Below are 16,562 nucleotides of genomic sequence, written 5' to 3'. Positions count from 1 at the left end.
ACATATGAGATATTATAGGATTGTCTCTTTTGAACTTAAAATATAGTGCAACTATTTCAGGTTTCTTCTGGTTTGTGTCAGAATATTTTTTATAATATAATCTTATGTTTTCAGGGTAGGTAAAATCTTGACTATAATATTTATTTCTGTCATCTATATAATAATATACTATTCTCGTTTTTTCTATTGCATTATATCTTTTATATCTATAATAATCTAAATATAATGTTTGCTTTTGTTCATCTGCATGTAGTGTTCCTTCGTCATCTACATAGTCATAATAATATGGTGCTGGAGCTGGGTCAGGCAATGTCATATCTGCCATTTCATAAACTCTTAAATATTTCTTTTGTTCGTCTCCATATAAGTTTAAGTAACAGTTGTTGTCTAATGGAACTTTAACTTGTGTACCATCATTCTTTATATAGCTTACATACATTTCATTGTTATTTTTCGGAATGAGTTTACACCGTGTACCATTTTTTAAGGAATGTACAAACTGCCATCTAAAATATTTATTTTCTTCATTGAAAGAAAAGTCACCAACAATAGTTTCAATATTTTTTGTTGTTCCTATCAAACTTTGGTATATTCCGTTGACATATGTTTTATCTGCTTTCTTTTCAAGGCTAACGTTTAAGTCTGTTATTTCAGAAGATGTATGTGTATGTCCAACGGCACTTTTCCTGTTTAAGGTTCTTGTAAGTTTGTAATATTTGCAATGGTATGTGTATGTCCAACGGCACTTTTACTGTTTAAGGTTTCTTGTAAGTCTGTTATTTCAGATATAGAATGTGTATGAGTCTTTTTAGAATATTCGTTTTCAGCTCTTGTCACTTCACTTGACATTTTATTGTCAACATATGTTTTGTCTGCTAGTTCAGGATGAGTATGTTCTTTTGTTGCATAAGCATTGTTAGCTCTTTCTTCTTCTTTTGCTATTGCATCGTCTACATATTCTTTGTCAGCTTTGTTGTCAACATCTGCTTTCAAAAGAAGTTCATTTATAGGTTTCTCGTTTAAAGTTCCTTTTGTTGGATTTATACAGACAGTATGGTTCTTATTGTCTTGAAACAGAAACTCATCTGTCATTGGGTTTAATGTCAGTTTTAAGTTTCCTTCTTTCAATGACTCAGATATCTTAGAATAGTTTGAAAAGTTTGTTGTGTTCTTATTTAGAGCTTGCATAATGAGTTGTCGGTTGTGTTGTATTTCTCGCATAGACGCTGTTTCATTTGACATTTTTATTCTAGATAAAATATGCTTTCAATAGAAAAAGAAAATTCAAGAGTTGCTACAACTAAACCATTAGATGAACTTTTTACTAATGTCGGTCAAAAGTTTGAGACAGAGACCGTAAAGCATGAAGGCTATCGTTTTGACTACCCATTAAGATGGCTAAGAGACCCATCTGTCACAAAAGCTATTGGCTTTCGTAGAATGAAGTTCATTTCAGAAGCCATACATGGTTTCCCATTTACGGTCGGTTTTGAAGTTCGATACTATAACAAAGAAAAACGTATGTATGAGAAATTTGAACAGGGAAAACTTTTACAAGTTAGTTTGCTTGTAAACTTAGAAACAACTCTTCAAGCTTTTCAAGAAAAAATAAACGATATCTATATCGAATATGCAAACCAGTATAACATTGACGAAGGAGAGTACCATCTCGATATTATTTATGACAGGAAAAATGCAACTGTTAAAATCAATAAAATAGAAGACCTTGGAGAAAACGTTTATATTTCTACAAAATATAACAACTTGGCATGGTATAGATTTATGAGGATGTTAAATCAGCCTGCAGCATATCCAGTACACCCAGACTTTTATGAAGTCGAAAACCCTAATGGAACATATGAAAATGTTTTCGACCAAGATGCTATTATTGTTCATGCTTCATTTTCTGGCGCCCAAAACTCTTTCTTATGCTTGGCAAATGACTTTTACGAAAAACCTACAAAGTTATACGAACCACCAAGTGGAAGTATTTCAGACTTTCAAGTATGGTTTACTACAGATGGAAGAAAAAGAATAATTCCATTATACCATGCGTTTCTTAGAACTTAGTTTCATATACAACTACTATCGAACGGTAAAAATATAATTTTTTAATACGGTTGAGGTGTTGGATTTGGTTGCCAACTAGACTGTGGTGCAGGTTCAGGCTGTTGTATAACAGGAGCTTGTTCTTCTGGTTCAGGGTCTTTAGGTATAATACCAACAAACTGACCTACTCTTTTACCAATATTTTTGACTCCGTTCCAAATTCCTCTTCCTACGGTTTTTATTCCATTCCATATACCTCTTCCAACATTTCGAAAGAAGTTTCCTATCTTACTGAAGAAACCCATTTTACTATATGTAAAAATCTAATGTCCCCTAGCTTTTGCGTTTCCTGTTGAGTTCCATAGCATTCTTTAACTGGAGCTCATACATTCTGTTTCTCCTCTGGTAGAAAACATATTCTGGGTCACTCCTGTGTTCGCGTCATCTGCATAAAGTTGTTTATATCCCACTTCAGGGTTTGTATAAAACTTTTCCATCTCATATTTGCATACCATGGTGGCAAACCTAACGCAGCGTCATTTGACATGGCAGTTTGCATTTGTACATCTGTTGGCACTTGACCATAGTTTGCCATTGCAGTTTGTATTCTAACTTCATTTGGAATATTCTCTGGGTTTGGTTGTCCAGGTTGCTGTGCATTCGCTAAGTTCTGTGCGTCCATTTAATATTAGATAAAAATATCTCTTACGAGTACATATACTGAACATTTGCAGGCATTGGTTCATCTTCATATTCTCTATATCTTTCTGCCACGTCAAATAAATAAATGACACAATGGAAAAAACCTAAAACAAGTAGTCCTATTTCAAACCACATTTACTTACTAATAAAATTTCTTTGTTATGACACTTTCTCCGGTTTATAGGACCTCTCTCATATTCTATCTTGTCATATCTAAACTCATAGTCATGTATGTCCTCTAACCATCTCATAACGGTTTCCAAACCACTTTTATCGGATGTAAAGTAAAAGCATGGATGGTTATGTAAAACGTCTAAAGTTTCTAAAGAGTCTCTCAAAGTCCAGTCTACTTGGTATTGAAAATCCCATGTGTTAAAGACGGCGGGTCCACTATAAAGAAAACATTTTCCTTGTCTTTATATTTTTCATACAACTCTGTCCAATGACATCTCACAAACTCTATACCCTCAATATATTTTCTATGTCCTCTTTGAAAACATTTGTATAGTTAAGATATAAAACTTTTGACATAAGTGTTTCAATGTCATGAACTCTTATAGAACCACTATATAATAGTCTAGCAGATATACTATCCCAGTCTATATATTCTGCTTTTTTCAAAACCTCTCTCACAATATTTTTCTTATCTAATGGTATACGTTCCATCTTACCTATAGGTATCTTTTCTTTTAACTCTTTCAATATATTGTTTGTGTCTGGTATATGTTTGAGACGGTCCATATAGTTGTCGAAGTCATTGCATATAATCTTTGAGTCTGGGAATATTGTATGGCACAAATGGGATATATAGAAACTTCCACCGAACAAATCTACAAATGTTAGACCATTCGGTAGTTTCTTAAGTTCTCTCAATATAATATCTTTACATTTACTCTTATTTCCAAAGAACGGTAACGGAGGTTTTGTAAAATTCATTTATATATAATAATAAAAATGTTTTTACCCGAAAAGTGACAGAAAAGTGACAAAACATGAAAACATATATAATTTGTGAAAAGCGACACATTATATAATGTTTTCGACCCAGAAGACTAACAATTTTCCGAATAAAAACTTCATTTATACTAAACATCTTCAGGGCTAGAGGGCGCAACGCGCCTGGAAGCCCCAATACCTTTTTTTTTTTTAATTTCAATTTGTTGGCAGTCTTGCACTCATATTATAATTTCTAAATTTGAAATCTTGCAATCTACTCATCCAAAAGCATTTGAACTGCAAGTACAGGATTATGAAATTCATAGGTCTAGTAGATGATGACTGTACATTTGGATTTAGCCCTTGATGAATAAACAATTAAAATGATCGCAGGTGTCAACCAAGATGAATTTTTCATTTTCAATACATGCCAAAGATATATCTTCGATAGCCTTTGAAATCTTTATTCAAGGAAATGTGCCATCATCTTTTCATTGAAAAATTTTTATATATCATATTATTAGTTCTAAATTATGATCTTTCAAAAATCAATACATGTGTCAAATTGTGTTATAGACCGAAAATAGATTTTTTCGGTTTTCTCTTCAAATAATTGAAAGAATGATACTATTATAGGTTTATTATATTATATAGCATATAATCATGCTATAGCCGAAAATTATAAGTTTTGAGAAGATTGAATATAACACAAATAAATTTGAATGTAAGTTAAATTGCTTGTTGTTTTTAATAGCTATTTAATGAGAAATCCAATATTGCAAAATTCAAATTGAATGATTGAAAGAACAGAAAAAGTCATTCTTTTCAATTTCGAATATGTTTCATTGTATTTATAATTATATGGCAAATAAGATATTTAAACTTGATTTTTGAAGGAAAATTCACCATATTGAAAAAATTCAAATAATTTTTATTCAAAAATAAACTAGTTATTTGAGTTTAATACTAATTATCTATTCAAACTACAAATTTTGTAATTTAAAATATTTTGTGAGATCAGATTGAATTAATTCAAGGTTCTTTTCAATTAATATTAATGACTATATTACGCATTTTCGAACATTCTAAACCAAATATATAAAAATGGGAGACGAATGTTAAATTTGCTAGACATGGGGGAGTTGTCTGCAAAGTTTTAGCTCTTATCTCTAACAAAAATTAATTTTTTAAAAAATGACCGAAAACGTTTCACAGCGAGAAAAAAATAAAAGGCAAGATAGAATTTTCTAGACATAAAGAAGTTGTTTACCGAGTTTTAGCTCTTATCTCTAACAAAAAATTAATTTTTAAAAAAAAGACCGAATACGTTTCACAGCGAGAAAAAAATAAAAGGCAAGATAGAATTTTCTAGACATAAAGAAGTTGTTTACCGAGTTTTAGCTCTTATCTCTAACAAAAAATTAATTTTTAAAAAAAAGACCGAATACGTTTCACAGCGAGAAAAAAATAAAAGGCAAGATAGAATTTTCTAGACATAAAGAAGTTGTTTACCGAGTTTTAGCTCTTATCTCTAACAAAAAATTAATTTTTAAAAAAAAGACCGAATACGTTTCACAGCGAGAAAAAAATAAAAGGCAAGATAGAATTTTCTAGACATAAAGAAGTTGTTTACCGAGTTTTAGCTCTTATCTCTAACAAAAAATTAATTTTTAAAAAAAAGACCGAATACGTTTCACAGCGAGAAAAAAAATAAAAGGCAAGATAGAATTTTCTAGACATAAAGAAGTTGTTTACCGAGTTTTAGCTCTTATCTCTAACAAAAAATTAATTTTTAAAAAAAAGACCGAATACGTTTCACAGCGAGAAAAAATAAAAGGCAAGATAGAATTTTCTAGACATAAAGAAGTTGTCTACCAAGTGTCAGCTGTTACTTCTTCTCAATACTGATATAAAATAAAAATCTTTATTATTTATTTAACCTTTATTGTTTCATTAAACTTCATTTATTTTATATTATAGTTTTATTCTTTTAGCTACTTGTAAAATAATCTAATTTTATATCATCATTTTACCGGATTAAAGGCAAGGCAGTTGGGGCTTCCAGGCACTTCGTGCCCTCTAGCCCTGAAGATGTTTAGTATAAATGAAGTTTATATTCGGAGGGCTTCCAGGCGCGTTGCGCCCTCTAGCCCCGAAGATGTTTAGTATAAATGAAGTTTTTATTCGGAGGGCTTCCAGGCGCGTTGCGCCCTCTAGTCCCGAAGATGTTTAGTATAAATGAAGTTTATATTCGGAGGGCTTCCAGGCACTTCGTGCCCTCTAGCCCTGAAGAAATTTTGCCCAAGACCCAAGAGGAGGACCGAACCCCAGCCCTCTAGCCCTGAAGAAATTTTGCCCAAGACCCAAGAGGAGGACCGAACCCCAGCCCTCTAGCCCATAAGAAATTTTGCCCAAGACCCAAGAGGAGGACCGAACCCCAGCCGACCAGCCGTTGACTTTTTGTAGAGCACTCAAAATAGTATAACTTTGTCCGGACAAGTAAGGGTCTATCGTCGCTACAGGAAAAGTTACAGGCGTTCCAAGGAAGTATACTTTGAGAAGCCTTTTCTCCCTTTTAAAACAAGATAGGACGGTTATTTTACAAAACTGACAACACGTTGACCGAGTAGTTTTTTGTGCTGAACAAAAAGTGTCATATAAACATCTGTCAAAAACCGCTTTTTAACTTCACTTAAAATGCCACGTAAGCTACGTAAGAATATACGTAAGAGGAAGGGAGCATTGAAACATCCAATAGTAAAACTGACACCACAACAACAGTTGCAACAACAAATGATGAATGACCCCACTATGTTGAACAAATGTCAAGCAACCCTATGCTTTTAAACCGAGTTATTGGTGCACAGAGTGGAGGTTTAAGAGCGGCACTTTTAGCGAAAATGGCAGGCTATGGTGGAGCTGCAGACGGAACAGCCTATAACCCTCAAAGTCAAATGAATTTGAGTTCACTCAAAAATCAAATAACAGATGTCAAAAAGTCAAACATAGACATACAGAAACAAATAAGTGAAAACGAAAAGAAACTAGAATATGACAGACACACAAAGAAACTCAATGAGTTAAACGTAGAGAAAAAGAAGAAAGAAGAACAACTGAAAGAACTAAGTACAGAGGAATATGCGAAAAAAGTGTCAGAAAAAGCAGCAGAAGTAGCAAAAATGGAACAAGATGTTATAAATTTGAAAAACCATACTACTCAATATAAAGTACTGAAAGATGAAGAAATAAAACAAAAAGCCAGCCTGAAGACATATATGGATAGCGATGAGTATAAAAAAGAAGTTGAAGCAAATGTAAAGGCAGAAAAACTTTTACAGTTGCAAAACCAAACCGTACAGTATGAAAACTTAGCACAAGAAGTAAAAATAACGACGCAGCCATGCAAAAGGCAATGAAAAGCGCAGAATATATAAAAGCTATAATGACTGGTTAGATGCGCCAAGCCAACGCCAAAGCAGCCCAACTTATAGGTCAATAAGGACAAAAATACAAGCGGATGAAGACAGTTCAAATGAAGCTTTAATGAATGCTGACTTTAAGAACGCCTTCGAAGCTCTTCATAGTAAGGTGAAACTAGTGAACGACTTCTCATCTGGAAAGAAACTGAAGTCTGAAGGTTTCGACAACGAGTTAAGAGAAGTAGCACAAAATATGACGAAAATAACAGATGCAGCAACGAGACAGGCAGTTCAAAGTGCCTATGACGCCGTTAGAGCAACTGTTGTGGAAAGTCAAGAAAAAGAGTTACAACAGACCAAAACAGACCTAGTAAATGCTTTCTTAAGAACGAAAAGTCAGGTAGGACATTATGCTGCAGATGGAACATATGTGCCAGCTGGTGGAACTTATATACCACCAAACCCTCCAAGAGAAGCACCTGCACCAGGACTACCTAAAACATTTACATCGTCACATGGACACAGACACAGGCATGCACCAAAACCAACACAACAACCAACAGTTCAAAATCCAGCACCACCACAACAACCAAAACCAACAGTTCAAAATCCCGCACAACAACAACAACCAAAACCAACAGTTCAAAACCCTGCACAACACCCAACAGTTCAAAACCCTGCACAACAACCAACAGTTCAAAATCCAGCACAGCAACCAACAGTTCAAAACCCTGCACAACAACCAACAGTTCAAAATCCAGCACAGCAACCAACAGTTCAAAACCCTGCACAACAACCAACAGTTCAAAACCCTGCACAGCAACCAACAGTTCAAAACCCTGCACAGCAACCACCACAAACAGAGCAAGGACATAAAAGAAGTAGAGAAAAAGGAAACCAAGAATTCTTAAAAATGCTTAAGGAAGATTATGGTTACCCAGATACTCTTGACTTTAGTGACAGATATAAAGAAGCTATTAGAAAGTTCAAGGAAGGAAATACTGACCCGAACCTATTTAGCTTTATGGTTCAGCACCAAATGGGATATAATTTCAAACCTGGAAAATACAAGCTCGCTAAGGGATATGATTTAATAGCATATCATCCAAATGACATGGATGAATTTACTCCGAGATATTTGATGTCAGAGCTAAATGATAATTCAACTCTCTTCATGAAACGCGTAAAAAATAGAGACGGAACGAAAGAAGAAAGGTTTATGAGTCCGGATGACTTAGATAGGGAACTTGTTAAAAACGGTCTCGGAATATATGAAATGCCAGCAGATGAGGTACAAGAAACTCAACAGGAAGAAGTTCAGATACAACCAGACATGGAAGAAATAGTTCAGCAACAACAGCTAGAAGAGCCTGAAGGAAACGAACAAGTCCCTCCTTTGGAAACTAACTTCACAGAACTAGATGAAGATTTGGAACAGCCGAAAAATCTTGACCCTCAACAAGTGTATGCGGAGAATATGGAATATTTCCAAGAGTCTAAGAAAAATTCGGCTGACATAGTAGAAGAATATCGAAAAATGTTTACCGACATACAAAAGACTCCAACATCAGATGAAAATATTCAGCATAGAATGGAAGTACTGAAAGAAAATGTACGCAAATACAATAATCCTTTTTACTTACGACCATATAACGTTCAATCTTTGGCTGAACTCGGTGAAAATAAAAGGTTAAATTTCAACAAAACATATAGAAATGAAACATTGTTTAAAGTTCATTCAGAACCTAACCAATATGGAAACAAACCTACTTTTGTTTCTGCAGACTATGGAACTACAATGAGATGGGTCATAAAGCTAATCCGGATAGGTGGTTCATAAACTTACAACCTCAATTCCAAGAAGTTGTAGACGCAATGGAAGTGAATGGTGAACCAGATATAGCTGGTATTTTCAGCGCGGCTTTAATGCCATTGAAAGATATGAAAGATGCAGATATTTTGGACCAGTATGAAATGAACATGGCTGATGGAAATATAACACCTGACGTTCTAGAACATTTATCTCAAAGAACTACACAGAACCATAGAGATGGTATATTTGGTGAAGAGTTTAGAAAGAAAGTTAGGGAGAGAGAAGGAAGAGAACCTATTGTACATGACCTTGCAAACGAAAGTTTGCAAAATGTCATAAAAACTTACTTTGCAGACACTGAACTGAGAAGGGATGAATATTTAAGAAAACTCAAATGGACAGTACCAAATGAAATGTTAGTATTGAAAAACATGTTCCATGACAAAATAAAACCAACTACAGAAATAAATGACGCAAGACTGAAACGTTGGGTAAAAGCTTTCCCATTCACAAAAGATATTATTGGTAACATGGAAAGAAAACCAGAATGGCTACAAAAACATATATTTGGAAACGAGCTTATTCCATATGGACAAGCTCTGTTTGAAGAGCTTGAACCGGAAACTCAGGAAAGAGTCATGCAAACAATAAGCGACGACTCAAATACAAACTATGACAAAATCTTTCTAGGATATAGGTTACCTGAGATGGGCGACCAGAGCCCAAAGGCAAAAAGGACATGGGAAATTTACAACATACTAGGTGAACATGAGGCAAAGATGCTACAACTTGAAGCAGAGGGCAAGTTACCAAAAGCGACACCAAAGAAGAAGAGAAGAGTAGAACAAAGTGAAAGTAGTGAAGAAGTAACTTCATCTAGTGAAAGTAGTGGCAATGAAGGAAAAAGAAGAGTTAAAGATTCAGTTAAAAACTCAGTCAGGAAGAAAGTAAAGCTTGGTCCGAGTGGGTTCTATTATGACATATAAATCCAACTATTCTATATTTTTACCCATCTGAAATGTACGCCGCTCAGAATATAACGCCAACAGTTTTGGATGCCATGAACGGAAATGTTTCCGAATGGTATAACGAATGCGACAATGCCATTAGAAGGTCAGAAATAGTTCCTGGAACTTACGAATATACAACTGCTGTTTCTTATGGAAACGTAGTTAGTATCTCTAAGTCGTGTACTGTGGCACTGCGCGCCTCCGTACACCACTTAGCGGTTTTGACACTTTACGAAACCGGTAACGTATATTTTACAACACACCCACAACACCAACTTAACCTTAAATATTTACAAAACCATCTGACACATAAACGACTTCACTACCGTCCTCACTACCATCCTCACTAAATAAAAATAACCTTATTTTTATTTTTTTTTAATTTTTTATTTCATTCCAAAGACATGTCCGACTACCTTTACTATGACTCTTTCCCAGAACGTTTCCGTGAACTATTCAAAACTCAAGTAAAACTGAGAAACATGCATTTTAACAAAGACAGACCCATTGACGATGAAAGAAACCCTGAATATATTACAATCCCTTATGACGCAAAGTTCATTGCATACATTCCTTATGGTCGCAGAGGAACGAAAACTATTTCAACAAAGAACAAAAATTATTTCTGGAGCGATGAAGAAAATTGCCTTATCTACATAAATGCATACTTAAATAAAGCTACATATTGTACAAAAGAAGGTTGGACTGGATTTGAGCTCTACATATACGACGACGATGGAAACAGACGTTGTGTATACCCATACGATAATATGTACCATTGTTTTCATCAAGCATTAAACGAATACATAGTCAGTAAGGGTCTCATTCCTACTGAGTAGAAATGTTATATTTTTGTTCTGTCATTTATATAAAAATAAAATAAAAAATAAACTTAAAAATTAATGATATCACCACCCTCACACGTATGAAAACATAGCACAAAAATAAATTTAGGTGAAGTGGTGAGATCTCACCTGTTTTTTCACCCGGTTTTTCACCCTGTTGAATTCATTGCTTTATAACTCTCTTCCTTGGTTTCTTTTTAGTTGCTTTCTTCACGTCTGTCTCCAACTTGACTATCTTTCTTCTTCGTCCATAATGATACCAATTACTTCCACCAGTCAATGGGTCAAATGGTCGTTCATAAGGGTTTCCATACATTCCATAAGGTCCGTATGGATAAACCGCTGGTGGAAGTTGTGGAGAAGAAACATTTTCTTTAGTTCCATCGACTCTATTTAAATGCATTGTTTCACCTTTCATCTGGTCATTAAAGTCGTTTGCGTGTTTTGCAAACTCATCGTCCTTTCCTAAAGCATTTTCTGACTCAGTCGCAACCAAATTGGATGCTTTATTTATGAGCCCTATTTTATTTAATCTTAACTTCTTTGCAACCCAGCCTCCAATCTTCCCTTTATTTGCATCTAATGTCTTCGAAACTCTTCCTCCACTCATTTTATTTACTGCGTCATAAGCTCCAAGTGCTTTTGCTCCAAATGCTAATGCTTTTGTTCCCATTGTACCTAAAGCCGCCCAAGCTACCATTTACACCATATTAAAATCATCTCTCTTCAATATTATCTCATAAAAGTTCTCGTTACTGGAGAAAGTCAATGAAACATAAGCGTTCTCACGGGCTTCGCCCTCACCGCTTTGCGGTCTATCTAACTTCTTTCTTATATCATCTATACGCTTCAAAATGTCTGAACAATTGCTAACATCTTCTACAACAGTTATTTCATCATGAATGACCTTCAAGAACAAGCTCATTTAATATGCTATTAAAATCATCTCAATAATGAGTCCATCCTTTCCATCTTTAGGTAGCACAACATCTTTCATTGAAGAAGGTTCGACAAGTCTTATATTAAACTTACTGACAAAGTTTGTTATACTATAATGCTTTGGCGGCGAATACATATAGTTTGAAAGACATAATATAGATTCTTCAGCAAATTCACTTATACTGGATTTTATAACAATGTTCTCACGAGACCAATACCACCAATTGACAATCTTGTAAGCAATCCTGCTGAACCTTCAACTGTAAACGTCGATGGTAACATTCCACGAAGGTCATCTATTGACATCGTTGAGTCACTGAATTTAAATATTTTCTTAAAGCAATCGTCATTATCTAACCATGCAATAGCTTTGAAGTTTTCATTCGAATATACATCTGCTTCATTAAATGTAAAACCTGACTTCTTTGCAGAGACGACTTTAAAATCTATTGAGTTTGTTTCAAAATTATATGCTATGGTAACTTCTGAAGGTAATGGATGTCCTTCCGCAGTCAGTTGTTCTCTCACTACCGTTTGAAGCTTTGTATTAAAAACTTTCATGTCATCTCCTGTATCTAAGTTCACATACACAGCAACAGGAAAACTATCTTGCTTCTTTGTTTCATCATTATACCTCAAAACATTAAAGTTCTTCAATAATATTGTTCTTCCTGCTGGAATACTTCGAACCTGTCTGATTTCAATAGCTTTCTCACCTCCTACATACTCTACCCAGTGTCTTGGATATTCATAAGTATACTGACTTTCTTGAATTTTGGTTAGGTTTCATCATAACGTGTTCATAGTATATCTTTATACTCTTGTCAGTTAGACTCGGTGCTATGTTCTGAATATTTCTGACTTGCATTTTTAATGGAGATAAAATGAAGCATTTAATACATGACGTAGATGAAGACATGAATGAAACTACAGACAAACTTAACTCTTCTCTCATTCTTCCTTTCAGTAAGGACTATGAGTTCTGTTCAAATGGTGTTTATTTCTATTGTGGAAAGATGGGTTCAGGTAAGACATTCAACCTCATTCGTCATATACTCATAACAGAGCGTTTAGGAAACGACTCATATGACCAAATCATTATATCAGCAACTTCAGACTCTATGGACTCAACAGCGAAAACATTTATGTCAAAAGTTCAAGCCTCTGTCGTTAAAGTTCCAGACAGTGAACTCATTGAATTTCTTCAACGTTACATTCGACGTAAGAGGAAATATTATGCCATCGTTGAATTTATACAGTCAGGAATGCAAAAGACTTCTGAGGAGATGGAAAGAATTATTGACAAACACCACTTACGTCAGTACTCAGGAGTTTACGATATGAAACGACTTACAAACTACATTCTGTCAAAACTTTCAAAATACCCCTTCAAAAATATCCTTCAAACACTTTATTAGTTTGTGACGACTTCGCTGGAAAGGTTTAGTTCAAAGCCTGACTCACCATTAGCTAACATCATAACTAAAGTCAGACATTACCATTTAACTGTAGCAATACTTATGCAAACATGGAGGTTTTTAGCTTTAAACATAAAACGTCTCATAACTGACTTCGTTATCTTTCAAGGTTTCTCACGTTATGATATTGAACTCATTTGGAAACAGTCAGGTATAACATTACCTTTTGAAGAAATTTGGGAAGCATATAAGTCTCTCATCTCTCCTCGTTCATACCTTGAGATTCATATCATGACTAATACCATTAAAGTCAAAAATATTCCATGGGAACGACCAACATTGTTTTAAAGTTTAACCTTCAATTGACTGATGGTAAACAAATTCCATGCATCTCTGTCGCCATTTCTGTTAATATTTTTGCTGTCATTCATATCATCCACTTCCCCATCCGTTAGCTTTTGAGGATATGCGTTAGAATAGCTGTTCTTAAATGAAGGCTTTTCACCTTTGAGAGCATAAACTCTATAACTTTCTGCATACTTTATGTTTGAACCTCCTGAGCCATCATTGACATAAATTTTTATAGGCTTCCACCCTTTGTTCATGTTCCTGCTTCTTCCCTTAGCTCTTTTGTTCAGTAGTTCTACATCTTTATACACAGCACCTGTCTCAGTGAATTCAACAATATTTTCATTCGTTAGCTTTACATTCAAACCCTTGTCGAGTATATTGTTCATTTCATACATATAAAAGGTTTTTATTCTATATGAAATGAGAAGCAAATCCATCTTAGCTGGTGCCGTTAATGTTCCAATTGAACCAACATCAAATGTTGACTCACGAACGACAAACAATATTGTCATAAAGAACTATAGTTCAGAGTGTTTGAAAGAAAGAACCAGAACTTAAGTCGTGAATTTAAACTCAGCTTCAAACGCTAACGCTACATCAGATGTTAAGTTAGAGTATCCACCACTGGACCAAATTCTTTCAAGAGAAGCCAACGACAATCCTTACACAAATGTTCAAACAAATCCTTCAGATAACGTAGACCATTACCTTCTTCAGTTATACCAAACAATTTTACTCAAAGACGATAAGAAGCTTTTGACAAATCTTATAAGCAAGAACCAAATAATTCTAACAAAGGAGGACCTTGAAAATGTTATCTCACGAATAACAGGGAAACAATGTGTCATTGACTATCTCGACCCTGAAATCGAATGCTGTGGTCAAACTCCACTATTCATGAAAATAGGTAACATCCGCATCATTGAAACACCAGGAACTACAGGAGTTGAGTTTAAGTATAAATATTCGAATGAATATACAAAACTTTCAACAGAATATAAACTTTGTTTGAAATATGTTTTAGTAAATTAAAGCAGTCAGGAGGGCTCTTTGAGCCCATCTTGGCGCTTTGCGCCGTCAGTCAAAAAAATTTCAAGTTAGCAATTTGTAATATCTATCCAAAACTTCTTCAACAGTATCGAACTCATCTTCATAATGCAAACCTAATCTTATTGACTTGGTGCAGTTTTCACTAACACAATATAGCGCTTTGCGCTCGGCGCCTTTGACGCCTTTTTCTGTTCTCTTGACTGACATAACTAATTCATTTGTTTCATCAAACAGCAACAACCAAAGTTCATGACCTAATACATAACATTCATACTTTATATTTTTAGCTCTGAGTTCTCTTGTAAGCTGTTGCATTTAATATTTTCTAAAAAGTCAACTTCAACAGTCATTCGCACTGGTGCCTTCAGTTCTACAGGCTCACCTTGAAAGTCAACAAGTCTGAATTGCATGTCTTTCAAATTATGAGGACTAATGCGAACCCATTTACCTAAATGAGTTGCTATGACAGGAACGTTTGGAATGAACATTGAATTGACTGCATAACAGAAGGATTTATATTCTACTGAACCTTTACTATTAACTCCTGAAATGCCTGTGACATTAGCTATTTTAGACTCAATGTATAAACAATTACCATAACATACGTATGGAACAGATTTCATCTCAATCGTTTTGTCAACACTTTTCAAAGGAAATGTCATATGGTATGCACCCAAAAGAAGTTGTACTCTATGACTCATTCGTGTTATCTTAAACTCCTTCGCATAACTGAACTTCAAAACTCCTGCAATAAGTTTAACATTCATTAAGTTTTCTTCGTTATCCTTGTTTATTGTAGTATTTATGAGAGCATTTAACACTCCAGCTAATGTTTCCATCTTATATTCTACATTATTGTGAAATCTTATTTCGTGCTTCTTTCCATCTATTTCAATCTCCATGAAATCTGTTTCATCTGTTATAACGAATGAAGCGATAGTATTGAAGTCAACCATTCTGAATGCAAGCGCCTCATTCTGTAGACCTAAGTTTGTTTGTAGCTTTACTGTCCCGTATTCGTTTGGGTCTGTACTTTGCAAATAGAACAACATTTTATTCTTATTAAAATATGAGTATAGCTGCATATGCGTATGAAGCTGACAGAGCTAAACGTTTATATTTTGGTCAATACTCTCTCACACTTACTGACAAATATATTGTTATCACTGATGGAAATACTGAGAAATACATAACATGGAAGGACTATGAAAAGTTTGACCCTATTTTAACTCCATGTACTATGCCGTTTATAAAGGACGGTGAAATTATTGAAAAAGATAATACAACCGTATATAGGTCTGTTTATGAAGCATTAGAATATATGTTGAATCATAACCCAAAAAGATTTGACCCAAGCACTACACCATGTGCAATGCCTTTTATTAAGGACGGTGAAATCGTAAGAGTTCCGGATTCAACGGTTTATACAGCTGTTCAAAACAGTTTACAAAACATTTTAGCGAATATCTTTAATTCAGAAACTACAGAAATAAAATTACCGTATATAACAGATGCTAAAGAAATTAAATCAAAAACGACAACATTATTTACGTCACTTAATGATTTAATGACTTATATCATTAATATTCCTGCACCAACTACAGCATTTGATCCAAACTCGACGGGTTGCAGTGTACCTTTCATAAATGACAGTTCATTAATTACTTTAAGGGATTCGACAGTAAATGAATCATTAAAGGCGTCATTAATGAAAATCATTGATTTTAATTCATTCACGAATACATATAATTCATTCATTAATGTTTCATATGCTTCTAAAGAAGGTGAGCCAAAAACTATTGATAAAGCGGTGTATGAAATAAAAGCATCAACGACGAAATTGAATTCGTTAACTTTTGACGGTGATAGTTTCGTTAATGACATAACATCGGGGAAAACAATTTTAACGAAAGAATACTTAAAATCTCATGTTAGTGAGTTCATTGAAATTGAAAAAGAAGGTGGAATTAAGTTCGATCCACTGAATTTCATATTCAGCTTAGCGAATGCGGGTGTTAGTTTCGCTGAAT

The 16,562-nt window shown here is 34.4% G+C and overlaps 7 protein-coding genes and 3 pseudogenes across 10 annotated transcripts, besides 4 other annotated features; 6 read left to right on the top strand and 4 right to left on the bottom strand.

Annotated features, from left to right (window-relative positions):
- Positions 1-801: part of a mobile genetic element that runs on past the window's edge.
- A 459-nt stretch (positions 802-1,260) lies between these two features.
- On the top strand, positions 1,261-1,760 carry TVAGG3_0624740 (uncharacterized protein; the record flags this gene model as incomplete). The annotated part of the gene is made up of 1 exon (XM_051240503.1): positions 1,261-1,760. A coding segment is annotated over one exon (500 nt), but the record flags the coding sequence as incomplete, so codon positions are not given.
- Positions 1,761-2,111: 351 nt separating this feature from the next.
- TVAGG3_0624730 (serine threonine-protein phosphatase family) lies at positions 2,112-2,354 on the bottom strand (the record flags this gene model as incomplete). Its single annotated transcript, XM_051240502.1, has 1 exon — positions 2,112-2,354. The coding sequence occupies one exon, from the start codon at positions 2,352-2,354 to the stop codon at positions 2,112-2,114; it is 243 nt and encodes an 80-aa protein (XP_051087089.1).
- A 113-nt stretch (positions 2,355-2,467) lies between these two features.
- Positions 2,468-2,731, bottom strand: TVAGG3_0624720 (annotated as a pseudogene). The gene has a single exon. A coding segment is annotated over exon 1 (264 nt).
- Positions 2,732-4,256: 1,525 nt separating this feature from the next.
- Positions 4,257-5,096: a mobile genetic element.
- A 1,866-nt stretch (positions 5,097-6,962) lies between these two features.
- On the top strand, positions 6,963-8,133 carry TVAGG3_0624700 (annotated as a pseudogene). The gene has a single exon. A coding segment is annotated over exon 1 (1,171 nt).
- An 848-nt stretch (positions 8,134-8,981) lies between these two features.
- TVAGG3_0624690 (protein of unknown function, DUF4106 family) lies at positions 8,982-9,905 on the top strand (the record flags this gene model as incomplete). Its single annotated transcript, XM_051240501.1, has 1 exon — positions 8,982-9,905. The coding sequence occupies one exon, from the start codon at positions 8,982-8,984 to the stop codon at positions 9,903-9,905; it is 924 nt and encodes a 307-aa protein (XP_051087088.1).
- A 180-nt stretch (positions 9,906-10,085) lies between these two features.
- Positions 10,086-16,562: part of a mobile genetic element that runs on past the window's edge.
- Positions 10,090-16,562: part of a mobile genetic element that runs on past the window's edge.
- TVAGG3_0624680 (uncharacterized protein) lies at positions 10,334-10,768 on the top strand (the record flags this gene model as incomplete). The annotated part of the gene is made up of 1 exon (XM_051240500.1): positions 10,334-10,768. The coding sequence occupies one exon, from the start codon at positions 10,334-10,336 to the stop codon at positions 10,766-10,768; it is 435 nt and encodes a 144-aa protein (XP_051087087.1).
- On the bottom strand, positions 10,938-11,447 carry TVAGG3_0624670 (protein of unknown function, DUF4107 family; the record flags this gene model as incomplete). Its single annotated transcript, XM_051240499.1, has 1 exon — positions 10,938-11,447. One exon carries the CDS (start codon positions 11,445-11,447, stop codon positions 10,938-10,940), a length of 510 nt encoding a protein of 169 aa, XP_051087086.1.
- TVAGG3_0624660 (uncharacterized protein) lies at positions 12,273-12,467 on the top strand (the record flags this gene model as incomplete). Its single annotated transcript, XM_051240498.1, has 1 exon — positions 12,273-12,467. One exon carries the CDS (start codon positions 12,273-12,275, stop codon positions 12,465-12,467), a length of 195 nt encoding a protein of 64 aa, XP_051087085.1.
- Positions 12,631-13,479, top strand: TVAGG3_0624650 (annotated as a pseudogene). The gene has a single exon. A coding segment is annotated over exon 1 (849 nt).
- On the bottom strand, positions 14,808-15,584 carry TVAGG3_0624640 (uncharacterized protein; the record flags this gene model as incomplete). Its single annotated transcript, XM_051240497.1, has 1 exon — positions 14,808-15,584. The coding sequence occupies one exon, from the start codon at positions 15,582-15,584 to the stop codon at positions 14,808-14,810; it is 777 nt and encodes a 258-aa protein (XP_051087084.1).

Source organism: Trichomonas vaginalis, chromosome III, assembly GCF_026262505.1.
Source record: "Trichomonas vaginalis G3 chromosome III, whole genome shotgun sequence".
In the NCBI taxonomy this organism is placed as follows: Eukaryota; Parabasalia; order Trichomonadida; family Trichomonadidae; genus Trichomonas; species Trichomonas vaginalis.
This window is presented reverse-complemented; position numbering and strand designations above follow the sequence as displayed.